The 14,283-nt window shown below is 41.8% G+C and overlaps 2 protein-coding genes across 2 annotated transcripts; both read left to right on the plus strand.

Annotated features, from left to right (window-relative positions):
* The first annotated feature begins 530 nt into the window (after nt 1–530).
* rgs9bp (regulator of G protein signaling 9 binding protein) lies at nt 531–3,612 on the plus strand. Its single transcript, XM_075453105.1, has 3 exons — nt 531–626; nt 2,242–2,548; nt 3,236–3,612. The coding sequence occupies exons 1-3, from the start codon at nt 531–533 to the stop codon at nt 3,610–3,612; spliced, it is 780 nt and encodes a 259-aa protein (XP_075309220.1).
* A 1,155-nt stretch (nt 3,613–4,767) lies between these two features.
* mcur1 (mitochondrial calcium uniporter regulator 1) lies at nt 4,768–14,273 on the plus strand. Its single transcript, XM_075453091.1, has 9 exons — nt 4,768–5,218; nt 9,509–9,625; nt 9,723–9,826; nt 10,304–10,405; nt 10,969–11,010; nt 11,117–11,188; nt 12,902–12,955; nt 13,053–13,167; nt 13,404–14,273. Exons 1-9 carry the CDS (start codon nt 4,930–4,932, stop codon nt 13,457–13,459), a joined length of 951 nt encoding a protein of 316 aa, XP_075309206.1. The 5' UTR covers nt 4,768–4,929; the 3' UTR covers nt 13,460–14,273.
* The last annotated feature ends 10 nt before the right edge of the window (nt 14,274–14,283 follow it).

The raw sequence follows: 14,283 nt of genomic DNA on the forward strand, positions 1-14,283 counted from the left end.
TCTTTTTCTTTGATCATCAGGCTATTCTTTGTAGAATAATTGACCTTAACAGTTGAGTGAAAGAGGTGTAGCCAGTGCGGAGGGCTTGAGGTAACAGAGCCCAGCCTCCTCAGTTAGTGAAAGGACCATCGTGGAAGACAGCCAGCTGCTGTCCTATCTGTCGGGTCTCAGTGATGGTTAATGAGATTAGCTGTATGTCTTAGCTTGCGTCAGTGCAAAGGGGTCAATCACAGGATTAGCACCTTGCTTAACACTTACATCAGTTTATTATACTTTTTCTTTATTAGTTTGACTTTCCTGCTACGGCCTCCGGACAATGTTTGGCAAGTTTAATTGCAAATTAGTTGCAGGAGGGAAATTTTGTTCTGCAACATGCCGCCTCTGTACTGAGTCTGTCTGGACTCTCAGCTGCTGAATGAGGCATCTTCCAGGGTGCGAAGAGGAGTAGGGGCAGCCAGAGAAGTGAAGGGCAGTTGGGCCACAATCTTGCCTGCTGTGGCAGAGTCTGAGACTCCGGACAAATCATCCTCATGCCACTTATAAATAACAAAGTTGGCGATGATTGCACAGCTGGCAACGACAAGGATTTGGCAGATGGAAAGGCTTTGGTGGATTCTTTGATAAAGGTAAGCTCCTGCAGGGTTTCCATTTTTCTCCATGCTGGGTTTGATCAGGCCAATGCTGTGGCATATTTCTGCTGTGTTTATTTTACAGTGATACATGCAAGTTCTTGTCACCGTGTCATTCTCTTTTTTTCTCTCTTTTTTCTCTTCACATCAAACGCCTGTAACATTAATGTTTTTAAACACAGTAATATACAAATGAATTTGACATCAAGATACCGGACTTATAGAGATACCAAAGAGCACTTGCACTGCATGAGGGGTGAAAAAATGTTGAGTTCCAAATATTTTGTCGTTTAAACCAGCCTCACTGTAATATTTTACATGATAATGCTTTGCAGACTGAACTTCCACAAGAAGAAACCCTGAAAAAGATGTCTCCCCCCCCACAGCTAAAAGAGCACTCTCACCTAAAAGAATTTCTTGGTCCACTGAGTCTTTGTAGCCGCACTCAGTTAACGCATCAGTTAATGCCATGTCCGTGCCTCGCATTTTTTCCAGTTGGTAGTACCTATTGAGTTGTTTTAACTATGGCTTACTATTTTTGCCTGTTAACGTATTGCTGATTCGTTTTACAGAGTAAAACGTTCTCGTTTTTAGTGAACCAAGAGGGTTCATATCTACAGCCGGTTTGCGGGCACAACTAGATAAAACCACAGATAAATCCTGGAACTTGTTATCTGTGAAATGGGTTTTGTTGAATGAAATGACTTCCCTGGTGAAACTTGAGTAATGTAGCTGCTTAGTCACATAGAGGCCACAGAAGAGACCCAAGTAGTAAGCGATTAAAGGCTAACATAAAAATCAGACATAATATGTAGGTAGGTAGGTTAGAGTTAAGGTATGAGTGAAAAAATCAATACTTAAGACAATAAAAGATTTTTTTTTTTTTTAAGTAACTTATTTCAAAGCTGCAACAAAAATTGTGTAATAATATAATAAAGTAGACAATAACATAAATGCTAATATAGTTGTAGTTATTACAGTATTCCTTTTTCTCCCCTGTCACCAGTATGAAACTGGGCCACTGGTGCTCTGAGTGCGCAAGGTTGTTTTGGCTTATCTAGAAATAGATCAATGATAATGGGATTATATATAATATTTTTAATGAATGAAACCACACTAGCTAATCTGTCAAGGTTAAGCTAATGGCTATTAATAAAACATAGTTACAATATTATTTAGAGCAAACAACTTTAGACTTTTAACTTTTTTTTTTTCACATTCACCAGTCGTTGTTTCGAAGGGATTAGATTGTTGATGTTTATAAGTGATTTTTTTCCTTTGAATTTGCTCAAAAAGGTTTAATTATTTCTGTTCCAGTGCACTGATTTTGTGTGCATGGATGTATAGATGTCTGTTGATGATTTGTTCAGTATTGGACAGCTGCTCAAAAGACTAGATAGATGAACAATACCGAATTAAGATTAGGGGTCTTATGTCTACTTGTGATCAGGCCATGTGGACAACAAGGGCACATCCATGGCTGTGTAAAACATAGGGGACACTGCAGTTGTAAACTCACAGAACAAAGATGTAGACCTTTTCCTCTGATGTCTTTTCTCTGAATTCTACAACTAACCATATCAAATCTTTGTCACTTCTTTCTGTCACAAAGGTGGTGGCATGTTACCGGCATTTAGCCTCATGTGTTGGTGGATGCACAGATAGCTTGCAGCTGCGCGATGAGTTGCGACAAACTAGAGAAAAGGCCCAAAAGCTGGCTGTGGCCGCCTGTCATCACCTGACCTCACATCTCCGCAACAAGAGCCTGCCTGAGGAGCAACGCAAGGAGATGGAGCTCCTCTGGGTGGCCTTCTCCTCCAGTCTGGAGCTCCTGCACGTTGACATGTGCAAAGTTTTTAACATCGGAGACATTTTCTCGCTGGCTAACACAGAGTCCCTGGTACAAACCGGCCTACAAGGTAAAGGAGATCTTGGCACAGTCTTAGTAATTTAGTATATGTTCAAGTCAAAGAGTCACAATGGCAGCTTTGTTTCGAGATGCTCAAAGACTATAGTGGGAACTTGCTATACAGATGTTTCTTTGGTGCTTTTTGATGCAAAAAGAAATTATCAAAACACAGATGATCAAATCTGCAAATGTGTAAGGAAACAGATAGACTTCTTTCCTTTCCTCAAACTCTACAATCGCCATTTTCAGCAACTTTCTTAGTTGGTTTGCAGTTCTAAACCCCTAAATTCATACCTATAAGGTGTCTGTCTTTTTAGAGGTGCAGGAGATACAGCTGCAGGACGTACTTAGCATTTAGCCATTTTGTTCTGTGGATCCCTGTTCTCATCAGCCACAACATGGCTGTATGAGTGCCACTGAAAGGTCTGGCTAGCTCACAGGAACCAGGTTCTCATGTACACTGATGATGAACCTTACTGTCTTCAGTAATTGCCTTGCCTTTCCTTGAGTGCCACCATGGGGTTCATATTTGTGATGAATAGACCGACTGATATTACAAAAACAATGAAAATGCCTTTGATTCCACATTTGAATTGTTGAATAATTGTGCTAAAATTAGTTATTGCCAGTTAATCAATCTGCCTTTGAGCAGCAAAGTGAGTTGTGGAAATGTTTAATGTTGATTTTGCTCATGCAGGTGGTGGCAGCGAGGTAACGGCTCGAGCGCTCAGTCTGCCAGAGCTGGACCAGACAGCAACTCTCCCTGCTGGCCTAGAGAGCGAAGAACGCGTCACCATGGAGCAGGAGATCAGTCACATTGATCACATGATCGATGACATGGAGATGAAAGTCAACGTGTTGCGCTGGATGGTGGAGCCCCATGGGCCACAGTATGCAGAGCCGCTCGGCAGCACAGACAGCGCCTCCCTAACTCTGTTCTCCGTTGATGAGGAGCAGGCTGGTACAGGCAACCAGCCTCTATGCCAGCGCAGTCACATCTTTGTGCTCTTATTGCTGTTTGGTGTTATCTTAGTGGCAGGCGGTTTATCTGTCTGTGTTTTCCTTTTCTCGTGAACAAAACCTTAATATACTCAACTAATGTTTTTCTGTAAAACCTCAGAAACGCTTGGTAACACTGTAAAAATGGCAAGCTTTGCATGTACTGTAGTTTCCTCTTTTAAATTTCTACTTTCCTACAGATGTTCTAATAACAACTAAATGACTTCATAGGAAATAAGATCTAAATACACTGAAGTAAATCTGGATGCAAACCAGTTTGCCATTTGTTTCAGTGAATCCAAAGCTGCCATATGCTTTTCAAGATCTCTGATAAATGAAGTGATGATTAAAGTACATGGTTGCCAGGTAGAACTTGTTGAATAAAATAAAACTAACTCTAGGAGAGGTGGGTTATGTTACCTCCTTAATTGTAAAAAAGAGAGCTTATATTTTCTTGTACATTTTCCTGACTGCTTTATGATACAAGCAACAACATGATTTTAGGAAACCACAAGAAAGACACTTGTCACTTTTTTTTTTTTTTTCCTTGTTGCCACTGAGAGGACATAGGTGCTGATGCTTGGTAGCTGATGTACTGACATAACTTTTTGGATCCATCAGCTATTTTGTATATAATCTGCGCTGTAGAGAACTAATAATATACCATGCAATATAAAATATCAACTTTGATACGAAACTGTTTTTTTCTCCTATTAATTGTCATTGAATAGCACTGTGGTAAAGCACTTAGTTATTCTGCATAGAGCAACACAACAAGTGGACGAAAAAAGAAAGTTTAAAATGCTTATTCCCCCACTGTTTCCAGCTTTCAAATGGATAAACATGATTAGAACCTATAATAGTCTTTAAGGCTTATGTGGCTTGTGAGATATGGAATATCAGTGGATTAGAGCTTGTTAACCCCACAGTTACACAATATCCCATGTACACGTGATAATATATATATATATATATATTTACTTTGATGTATCATAGTTTTGGGTAAAAAATTCCAGATGTAAAACAAATTCATTTTATTATACAGATCTATCCCTCTTTTTTTTTACACTAAGGAAATTAAACTCTGTATTTTAAGAGGGAAACGAGTACAAGAAACGTAGTTTTAAGTAAAAATAGTAAAAAAAAAAAAAAAGTTTAAAAAAAAGCCATTTTCTCTGTCGGAACTAGGTCCGAGCTTTACTTTGAAAGGCATAAACGGAAGTTTTTGACGATTCCTCTTGAGTTTTAGAAATTTAAGTAGGTGAAAAGTTCCGAAGCGAGCACGTTAGAGCCAGAGTGGTGGTTAGAGCCAGCTAACACCTCTGAAGGTCTCCGCGGACGGAAGTTTCGGGTTCGGCAAAACTCTCCTCCAGAGGGACACAACTGTGGACGATGGTGCTCAAACACTGTCAGTCGCGAGTGAAGCTTTTTAGTTTGAACCACCCTGAAAAGCGGTGTGACCCGACTTTAATCCAGGACATGGCTCGTGTTTGTGTCCTGGGTTCATCATGCAGTTCTCCCGCCGATTCGAATTTGACAGCTGTCAGTGCGTCGGCAGCAGGTTTCCAGTGCATTGTCGCTCCATCTTTAAGCACCTTCAAGAGGCCGCCATTGGGCGCGAGACGACCTCCAGGACTGAAGATAATGGACCTGTCTGCCGTGGCCCAGATATCAGTACGAGGTAAAATAGTCCGTTTATTTTGGACACCGAGATACTTTTCACTTAAAACCCACTAATGTGCCGCAAACCACACGCGGAATTCGTCTGTCCGGTCCATACGTTGCTCCCGGAGCTTCTGTTTATGCCTCCGTCCGTATTGCGCACGTCCCTAAGAAATCCTCTAGAGGGCGGTATTATATATTGAGTCATTGTCGGCCGCGGGTTTGAGAAACATGGCGTCAATTGAGGAAGTTGCAGTCATACAAATGTATATACCCCCTGACCATCTCACAAATCCTCTCCTCCATTAAAAAAAAAAAAAAAAAAAAAAAAAAAAAAAAAAATCCTCTCCTCCATTACCTGGCATTTTTAAATCTTAAAATGTTTTAATCTCCTACTCTTCGTTCTTCTTCTTCCGTAACTTCCGGAGCCAACACACTCCTGACTCTCTACTGCCCCACGAATTGCTCTGGTATTGCTCCGTTTCGCCCGGAGCTCACCGGATTGCTAAACTCTTGACCTACGGACAAACTGACGGATGAAACGCCCCCCGGAACCGGGTGAAAGCGTCCGTTTCCGTAGTTAACGTAGGGCATAAATGGGCCTTAAGACAGCGGCAGTTTTTGGAACGTCAGAATAGGAGCTCTCATCATCAAATCACCCACTTAAGCCATATTTTGTACCTAAACACTTGAGAGACAGATGTTTCACATGGTGGAACTATGTGCTGACCAGCTGTTGTATCCCTCTGATGATAAATTGATGAGGGTTATAATAACCACAGCTGATGTTGAATTATCTCATACTTGAGCCAGAACAGGTCATGTAAAGCACTTTATGGATGAATGGCAACACGTAATGCTTGCTAGGATGTTGTTTTTACTACTCTAGGACAGAAAGATGCTTTTTTTTTTTTTTTTTTTGGATTCCTAACTCGATCTAATATGTTATCATTTGACTTTTGATAATGTTCATTACTTAACTGTAAATTAGTCTCTTGCATAATTAAGTGCCTTGAAGGTTGTTGTTTTTTTCTTAGCTTTTCTTTTGATGTGTTTGAACAGCTTTATATCTTTCTGTTGGACATGAAACATATCCGCCATGTCCCTCTGATGGAAATAATGTTTTAAATAACACTCTTATGTATATGTTGTTGCTTGGAATAGAGTGAAGATGAGATGTTTTTTGTAATAGTATTACGAATGGAGTCTTAGAGCAGATATACACTTATAGCTGCACCATTAAAAAAAAAATCCAAAAACATATATGATGTAACTTTTGGTGTCACTTATAATGCTTCAGATTTTAAAGGGATAAGTCACTGAATAGTCAGGTCAGAAATATTTACTGTACACTATTACACATGCTATAGCAAAGATGTTTATCAGATAGAGGTATTCAATTCCCACACAATTAAACACATTGTGACATATTGATCACATCTGGATGCGTCCTGTTTCCTTGCTTTCCCTTATTTTAGAGATGTTCAATTCCAACTGTCCAGTCCCCCACACCCAATACGCTCCCTGCTCAGGGAGTGTCAGCGAAGGGAACTTACGTTAACGAATTTCCTCAATTTGGGAAAAACCTGCAACATCACCAGCACAGATTGCACCGTCTCCATGTAGCGCCGCTAGCTAAAACAACATTAACATAAATGCTAATAAGCTTGTTCCTTAAAGCTGCAGTCGGCAGGTTTTCAAAATTGCGAGTCTAAAGTCGGAAAATTCGAACTGATACAAGTTAACTTTCAGGTTGAGGTCAGTTCTGACTGTTGCGAAAAAACTGCATTGACTTGATTGTTTACTCGCATTAAGGCTCGTGTATACTTCGCAGCAGTGTGTCGCAGTGAGCTTGTCGCAGACACGACGCAGTTATTTTTGATTTATGCCTTGAAGCGCTGTCTGCGCTATGTTAATCCCACGCCACAACGCAAGAGGGACATTCACGAACAAGCTAGGATTGTGGGTGTTACCACAGCCCCTTTACAGACAGCCGTTCCACTTCCTATTCGCCCCATTATAAAAAATTTGGCTGCAGTTCAGTTGATTTTCTCTGGGGGCGCTGGCGAGCGAGTGCAGATTGACCATTTTCCATAGGGCTGGCGCTAATAACTCAAAAAATGTCCCCGCTAGCGGCTGAAACCTGAAAATAATACTGTGATTTCTGACAGAGGGATGTGGATTTATATCGAAAGTACAATAACCTGGGAGTTATAGCTTTCTGTTTTCTTACAGGTCTGGCATTTGCGAGTCAGTATCTGCTAGCATCTAGCTAACGAAATCTGAAGAACGCACGGCTGATTACGACCGGCTGCTTTACGGCACACGTCCACCGTGCCAGAGTGCTAACCTGGTGCCGCTAACAACAACCAAAGCTAAACCAGAGGCTAGTCAGAGAGTATGTAAAAGGGCTGTGCTGAAATCTGTAACTATTTGAGCTAACCCCTCTCTGCTAGCTCAGCGCTAGGACTGACCATGCCGTAAAGTGATGCCACATGCGTGACGTCACTCGGAATGCAATACTGACAATAAATGTGTATTTTAAACAAATCTAGTGAGTCTAAAAAAATCAAACCAAGTGCCGTTTGAAAGGATAATTTATCCTGCCTTTAGGAAAATTAAAATGAAAAAATATAAAAAATTATATCCAAAGCAATGGCTGGATCTAAGGTGGATTTCATAGTACCACCATAGAGTTCGGCGTGCATTGCACTGCTTCGTTGGCGCCCCTAGAGTGCAGTACCACCCGGAAATAGCCGCCAGTTTTCCCTCTCCTCATAATAGAGACTCTCTGGTGTTACGGTTACAGAGGTCATTCAACAACAATGGCGACTGGACGAATGCGCACTTTGATTGAGATGCAGCTGATCGATCTAGAAATAGAAGAAATGTTGCTACTACTGGAGCTGGCAGAGAGGCGAAAGAATCGTCACGGTTAGCACGGTTAGCGTCAGCCGGTTAGCAAACCGGAAATACGCATAGTGTAGAGCGGATGTAGAGTTGACCAATCAGAGGCCTCCTTTCTCTCCTCCCTGCGGCGATGTCTGCGGTGAGTTACAATTTTGAGGAGGTGCACCAGAGTGTCTGCGTTAACTGCGACACACACGCAGACGACCTGGTTTCCGAGAATAAATCAGGCTTTACTGTCCTCGTGGTATAAACACCCTCATGGAAACTTGGGTGAAACCAATGCACGACCAGTGTATTTTGAGGCAAACCTTTGCTTATTATGGTCGACGTGGGACTTATTTGAACTTATTTCAAAGCAAATGTTTTCAATAGAAAGTAATTCCCACATCCTATACTGTGTTGACATAATATGTCAGGGTTTATTTTCTTCTGGCGTGTCACCCCCTACGGTGTAATTGTTGTGCTGTGCTTTTAAATAAGAAGTTTAATAAGTCATCCACAAGTTATTTCTATGTTTAATGTGTGGGTTTTGGTTCAGTCTGTCAGTACTTTGGTTTGTCTCCCTTAAAGGACCGTTCATATAATACTGTTTAAAAAAAAAAAACTGTGAAGGGAAAAAGTTTTTTATAACCAAAATACAGCTCAAAGCTGTTGGTACCACACAAAAATCGTGGTACTGCGTATGCATAGTAGGTGACAAAACATCATTTTAGATGGTGTCACGCAGCAGAAGCAACAGAGATGGAACAGGGGTGAAAGTAACGCAGTGTGATTAAACATCTGCAGCTCATCCAGAACGCTGCTGCTAGAGTTTTAACCACACCAGTTTTAAAATCTTTGCTCTGGTTTCCAGTCAGTCACAGAATAGATTTTAAAAGCCTGCTGATGGTTTACAAATCCCAAAACGGTTTAGGCCTAAAATACATCTGTGATATGTTCAGAAAATATAAACCCAGCAGAGCTCTTAGATCCAAGGACGCAGGTCAGCTGGTCCAATCCAGACTAAACATGGAGAAGCAGCATTTAGCTGCTATGCTGCAAACAAGTGGAACAAACTGCCAGTGGAGATTAAACTTTCACCAAATGTAGACCTTTTTAAATCCAGGTTAAAAACATTTCTTTTCTCATGTGTCTATGCGTGAAATCTGCACAATATCTTTTATTTTATCTGGACTGTTGCTTGTTTTTAAATTAATTTAAATGATTTTATTTGTTTCTCTTTAAATTCTTTTATGTATTTTTAATGCTTCTTCCACTCCCTGCTGCAATGCTTTTATTTTATGTAAAGCACTTTGAATTGTTTTGTACATGACATGTGCTATACAAATAAATTTGATTTGATTTTGATTTGATTCTGGCATCTGTACGTAAAGCCTGTGTGTTCCTGCTTTGATCTCAGAGCTCTGCACCTCTGCCAAAGCCTTCCAGTATGACCTGAAACCAGACGTACCAAAAACGGAAGGCCGCAAGCTGTTTTTTGATACGCACACAATTGTGCGGCTCCTGGAGGACAACGGTAGGTTCCTCCTGTCATTTAAACCATTTGCTCAACACGCTTCGGCTTAATCGATGTCCTGGAAGTGTAAAGTTTGCTTTCTCTCTTCCGATCACAGGTTTCACCACTCAGCAAGCTGAAGCGATGGTTAAAGTGCTGGTGGAGACGACAAACTCCAACATGGACGTCATTTACGCCGACATGGTAACCAAGGTGCAACAGGTGAGGCTGTAGGACTCAGACTGGATACAGATGTAGGTGTGTTTTATGCGCACAGATCAGATCGTGCCCTCTCTGCGTCACTCAAAGTGTTGTCCGGAGTTTCGCTAAGGCCGCTGAACCACGAGAATGGTGTTTGTCTTCCTCGGCACCATTTAACTTTAGGAGCATCACTGATTCTCTAGTTCAATACAAACGTTTGTGGACATGTGGGTGATTTGAAAGTAAGGGGAGTTATACCAAATGCTCCCCTTGCTTGTGGTCACCGACACTGGCTCATTATTCAGACAATGTTGAGATGAATTGTTTGAAATCGACTCGGGACTTCATATCCGTCCAGCGGGGTTACATCACCATCCACCTGGTATCTTTTTTTTCTTTTCTTTTTTTTTATCTTGGTAAGTCAGTTGCATTGATGTGAATTGTGTTTCATTTTCACGCCGGCGTGCGCTGTGTGATTTTCTTTCTTTTCTTTGGCAGGAGATCATGTTGCAGCGGGTGATGTCTCAAATAGCGTCCGTAAAGAAGGACATGATCATCCTGGAGAAGAGCGAGTTCTCCACTCTCCTTGCAGAGAATGAGGTGAATGCATTTCCTGCGGCCCACAAATGCTTTGAAACGGATTAACCTGCACCGGCCAAGACGCGCAGATCGGTTCATTTTGGCCCTGCTTTGGGGCCGATCTTCGGATTGTCACTGTGGAGCGATCGTCCAGCCTTGTTGAAGTGGGATAAAGCCTACTGTTAAGCTTCCAGATGCCGTATAGTGGTGTAAAGACGAATATGTGGCAAAAATACAGTTCTGTCTATCCGTATCGTCTTCCACATAATCCGATTCATGCTGTTTTTGAGGAAGTAATTGTTGCCTCTAAACAAACAGCTTCCGGAGTCACATCCATGATCTTACGTCAGCTGGCCATATCAAATCGTGCTGGACTGTTTTGTCGCTTTTGAGGTCAATATGATGTAATGTATTTTTCTATAAATAAGCATCAGCCACAGCAGGGGACGGGTATGTGGGGTGAGCTCTGGTCGAAGACTGTTTCACCTTCTTCCTGTATGAGTGTCAGGAATATGAATTACTTTACCCGCTGTTTGCCAGACGTTTCCCATCTGACGTTTTCAGTATTTTAACATTTCTCCCAGAAACTCAAGATCCAGCTGTTGCAGCTCAAGGTCCAGCTCGCTGTAAGTGTTTCTCGCTCAAACTGCAGAGTTTTCACGATGCCTTGATGAAGAGCGTTTGCAACATTCATTCGTAGTGTTCATTTGCGCCTCCTCTGCTGTGTTGCAGGATGTGATGAATAAACTGCGCTCCGATAATATCTTGGATATCAGTTTAGAGAAAAGCCGCGCAAAGGAACTGGTAAGTGCCGGAGAAAAGTGAGTCCTACTTTACACTAATCAGACTGGATTTCAACTGGGGTCTTTAGATTTACAGACGAGTATATTGTTGAAACATTGTATTTGAAGGGTGTTGCTTTTATTTTTATCATTATGTACTTGTTTTCTAATGTATCTCAAGGTTGTCGTCCATGTCGTCAAAATCTGATAAATATTCTGGCATGTTGCACAAAACTAGCAGTAGCAAATTCCGTGTGAAGTTAGCCGACCGTCACAGCACAGAGTGAATGAGCTGTGCTGCAGCGGCGCGCGGCGATGACGTCATCCCAGTACACGCGTGTGTAGAAAGCCCCCGATAGCCGCAGATAACAGCAACACGGCAGCTATGAGCTAACAGTGCAATAGTACGCGTTCATTCATTCATTCGTCTTAAAGTATAGGTGAAATACAGATAATGCCTTATTTAGAGGCTGTATTGTCTGTATTGCTGCAAATTTGCATAAAGTTCGGCTGAGCCCAACTTTTTGACGTGCCGCAGGTCCGCCGCTCGCCGTGCCGGAATCCCAGCATGCTTTTCGAACACGGCGACAACGATCGGCCGGATTTCATTGAAAATGAATTGAATGCGTTGGATACGGCTTGACGTGCCGGAATAGTGGACGCCTACCGTTATGCAAATTTGCCACGGCAGACGGAGTGCGTTATCCAATGAAAGTAGATCATGTGATCTCCTGTGTCGCAGCAGCAGCAGCACAGCAGCTCTCCTCGCTCGCAGATCCACAGCCATGGTGAAATACAAAATAATTTTCCATTGCTGACGATTTATACACATTCATTTCCCTCCAAAACTCAAATTTTTAGAGGGAAAAACTTCGGTTAGTTAAAATCACAAGTTATTTACTTTCCCCCGGAGCCCGTATGGTCTATCTACAACTTCGTATACAAGCCCCTCTGTACACGCCCACTGCAGTAGCAACACGGCGAGACTAGGCATCCAATCCGGCGAGTTAAGTTGACGTGCCGGAATAGTGGACGGCTACCGTTACTCAGCGATTAGTGCAGCTACATGTTCTGTTGACTTCCACATATAAACAGTCCTTTTTCACTCATCTGGAGTCTCATCTGCCGTTCTCAATCTGCTCCACACACAACAAACTGATTTATTTATTTATTTATTTTTTTGTTTGTTTTTGCATCGTATCCTGCTTTCAGTGCGCTGTGGCAGAGAAACGCCTGCCTTGAAATGCATGCCTGAACAGCACACATTCTACTTACATTCCCATGTTCGTGTGTGAAAGTGGCCTCTGAAGGGCGGATTATAGTTCTGCGTCTATCGTGTTGACGTGTTGCTTTGCTCTGGTCGCGAACCACTTTTCATGTTATGGTTCTGCAACCTCGGTCTGGAATTTTCGGGACACACAGCAGTTTCCCCTCGCAAGAATTTCGGTGGGCGGTGACGAGAACTTTGGCGGCGCCGGCGGAAGTGTTTATCTTTCAAAAAAAAAAGTGTATGCAAGAGATGGATCTGGAGTTGCTCGACATCAAAGAAGAACAGCTTATTTTATTGGAGTTGGCGAAAATGCAAAGGAGGAAGGCAGACAGTCAACCGGAAATTCACACCGAGGACCAATCACAGCCGCTTTTGTCTGCGCACTTCCGTTGGTGCGCCTTGACGCGATCCTGCGAGATCGCCCGCGAAGTTGCGCTCCTCACGAAATGTCGTTTCAATTTTCAGAAAGCAGACCACGATAGGAAGCTCCTGGAGACGCGAACGGAGATTATGGAAATGGTTCGTATTGTGTGCATTTACAGTCGTGGTTATGTTGATCGTTTTTTACGGCGTTATCATTTGCGTCACGTTTTGTTTTTTGTTTATTCATTTCCAGACGGCAGAGCAAGATCGCCATCTGACACAGACGAACATGAAAATAGACACTGAAGTGGCTGGTTTAAAAACCATGTTAGAGTCTCACAAACTGGATACGATAAAATATCTTGCAGGTAAGACCAGGCAGCGGGTATTTCGTGAGTCGTTGATGTCTGTTTTCATTGTAGTAGTTGTAAAAGCTCTCTTGAGTGTAACCTTTTGGCAGGGACCCGTTATCTCAAATGCCAGAGATTCCACATATGTGTTAAAGTGGTTGATCTAACCATTTAAGAGGACAGAAATAAGAGTTTATCACAAGGTCTCATTGTGGCCAGTAGACTTATTATTTTCTTCTTGTGTTCTCTTTCAGGTTCAGTGTTCACCTGCCTCACTGTGGTCTTGGGCTTCTATCGTATTTGGATGTGACGAAGACTCAGTTTAGACTTTCAGATGCTCCGTGTGACACTTGGAACTTTTTGCACATCTCCCAAATCCAACAACATTCGAACACCACTCCTTTTTCATATCGAAGCTCATTTTTGTGCCTTTTATCTTGTGTGTACTTTGCGGGATCTGAGAGAGAGGTTAGTGTTACTGTTTTTAAGGTGTTAAGGAAGAACTGCCACAGGGCCCTAAAAAGGTCACAGGGAGATTTTTTTACTTTTGTGTTACGTCTGCATGTCCTTACACTTTGCATTACATACCTTCAATCCATATGGAACAGATGGTGCTCTGGAATCTGCTCAGACACACAGCCACTGCTCATATGAACCCTGGAGACTCGAAAGGATTTTTTTGACTCCATAGGTTCTGCCTGGTCACTGGTGGATTTTTTTTTTATTTTTGTTATATAAAATGGCAATTTTTTTCTAAATGTTTGTTTTCTAAGGTGATTGGTAAAGATAATGCAGACCGTTTGATGCTGACCTCTTTCAGCAAACACTATGACTTTTTTCTCTTAAATTTGTCGATGCAGATGTATATTTTTTTTCTACATGTATGTATTAAGCTGCAGTTTGTGGAGAACATATCAGCAGAGGATGGGGTCAGTGTGAGTCTCAACTTCTCCTTTTTACCATTACAGATACAGTATATCACTTTTCAATATTATTCTGGTCTGTGTCTCTTGGAGCTGATTCTCGGACAGACTTTATTTATATCTTGAAATTAATTAATTGTTAATAAATGCGAAGTTTTTTGCAACAAATCTGTTTGTCCTCTATTAATACCTACTGATACTCTATATTACA

The sequence above is a fragment of the Odontesthes bonariensis genome, chromosome 20 (genome assembly GCF_027942865.1).
Source record: "Odontesthes bonariensis isolate fOdoBon6 chromosome 20, fOdoBon6.hap1, whole genome shotgun sequence".
NCBI classification, from domain to species: domain Eukaryota; kingdom Metazoa; phylum Chordata; class Actinopteri; order Atheriniformes; family Atherinopsidae; genus Odontesthes; species Odontesthes bonariensis.

Coding starts and splice junctions, on each gene's coding strand:
- mcur1 (XM_075453091.1), top strand. CDS start 4,930: ATGGTGCTCAAACACTGTCAGTCGCGAGTGAAGCTTTTTAGTTTGAAC. Junction 11,011..11,116: donor AGCTCAAGGTCCAGCTCGCT/GTAAGTGTTTCT, acceptor GCTGTGTTGCAG/GATGTGATGAATAAACTGCG. Junction 11,189..12,901: donor AAAGCCGCGCAAAGGAACTG/GTAAGTGCCGGA, acceptor TTCAATTTTCAG/AAAGCAGACCACGATAGGAA.
- rgs9bp (XM_075453105.1), top strand. CDS start 531: ATGCCACTTATAAATAACAAAGTTGGCGATGATTGCACAGCTGGCAAC. Junction 627..2,241: donor TGGTGGATTCTTTGATAAAG/GTAAGCTCCTGC, acceptor TCTGTCACAAAG/GTGGTGGCATGTTACCGGCA. Junction 2,549..3,235: donor GGTACAAACCGGCCTACAAG/GTAAAGGAGATC, acceptor TTGCTCATGCAG/GTGGTGGCAGCGAGGTAACG.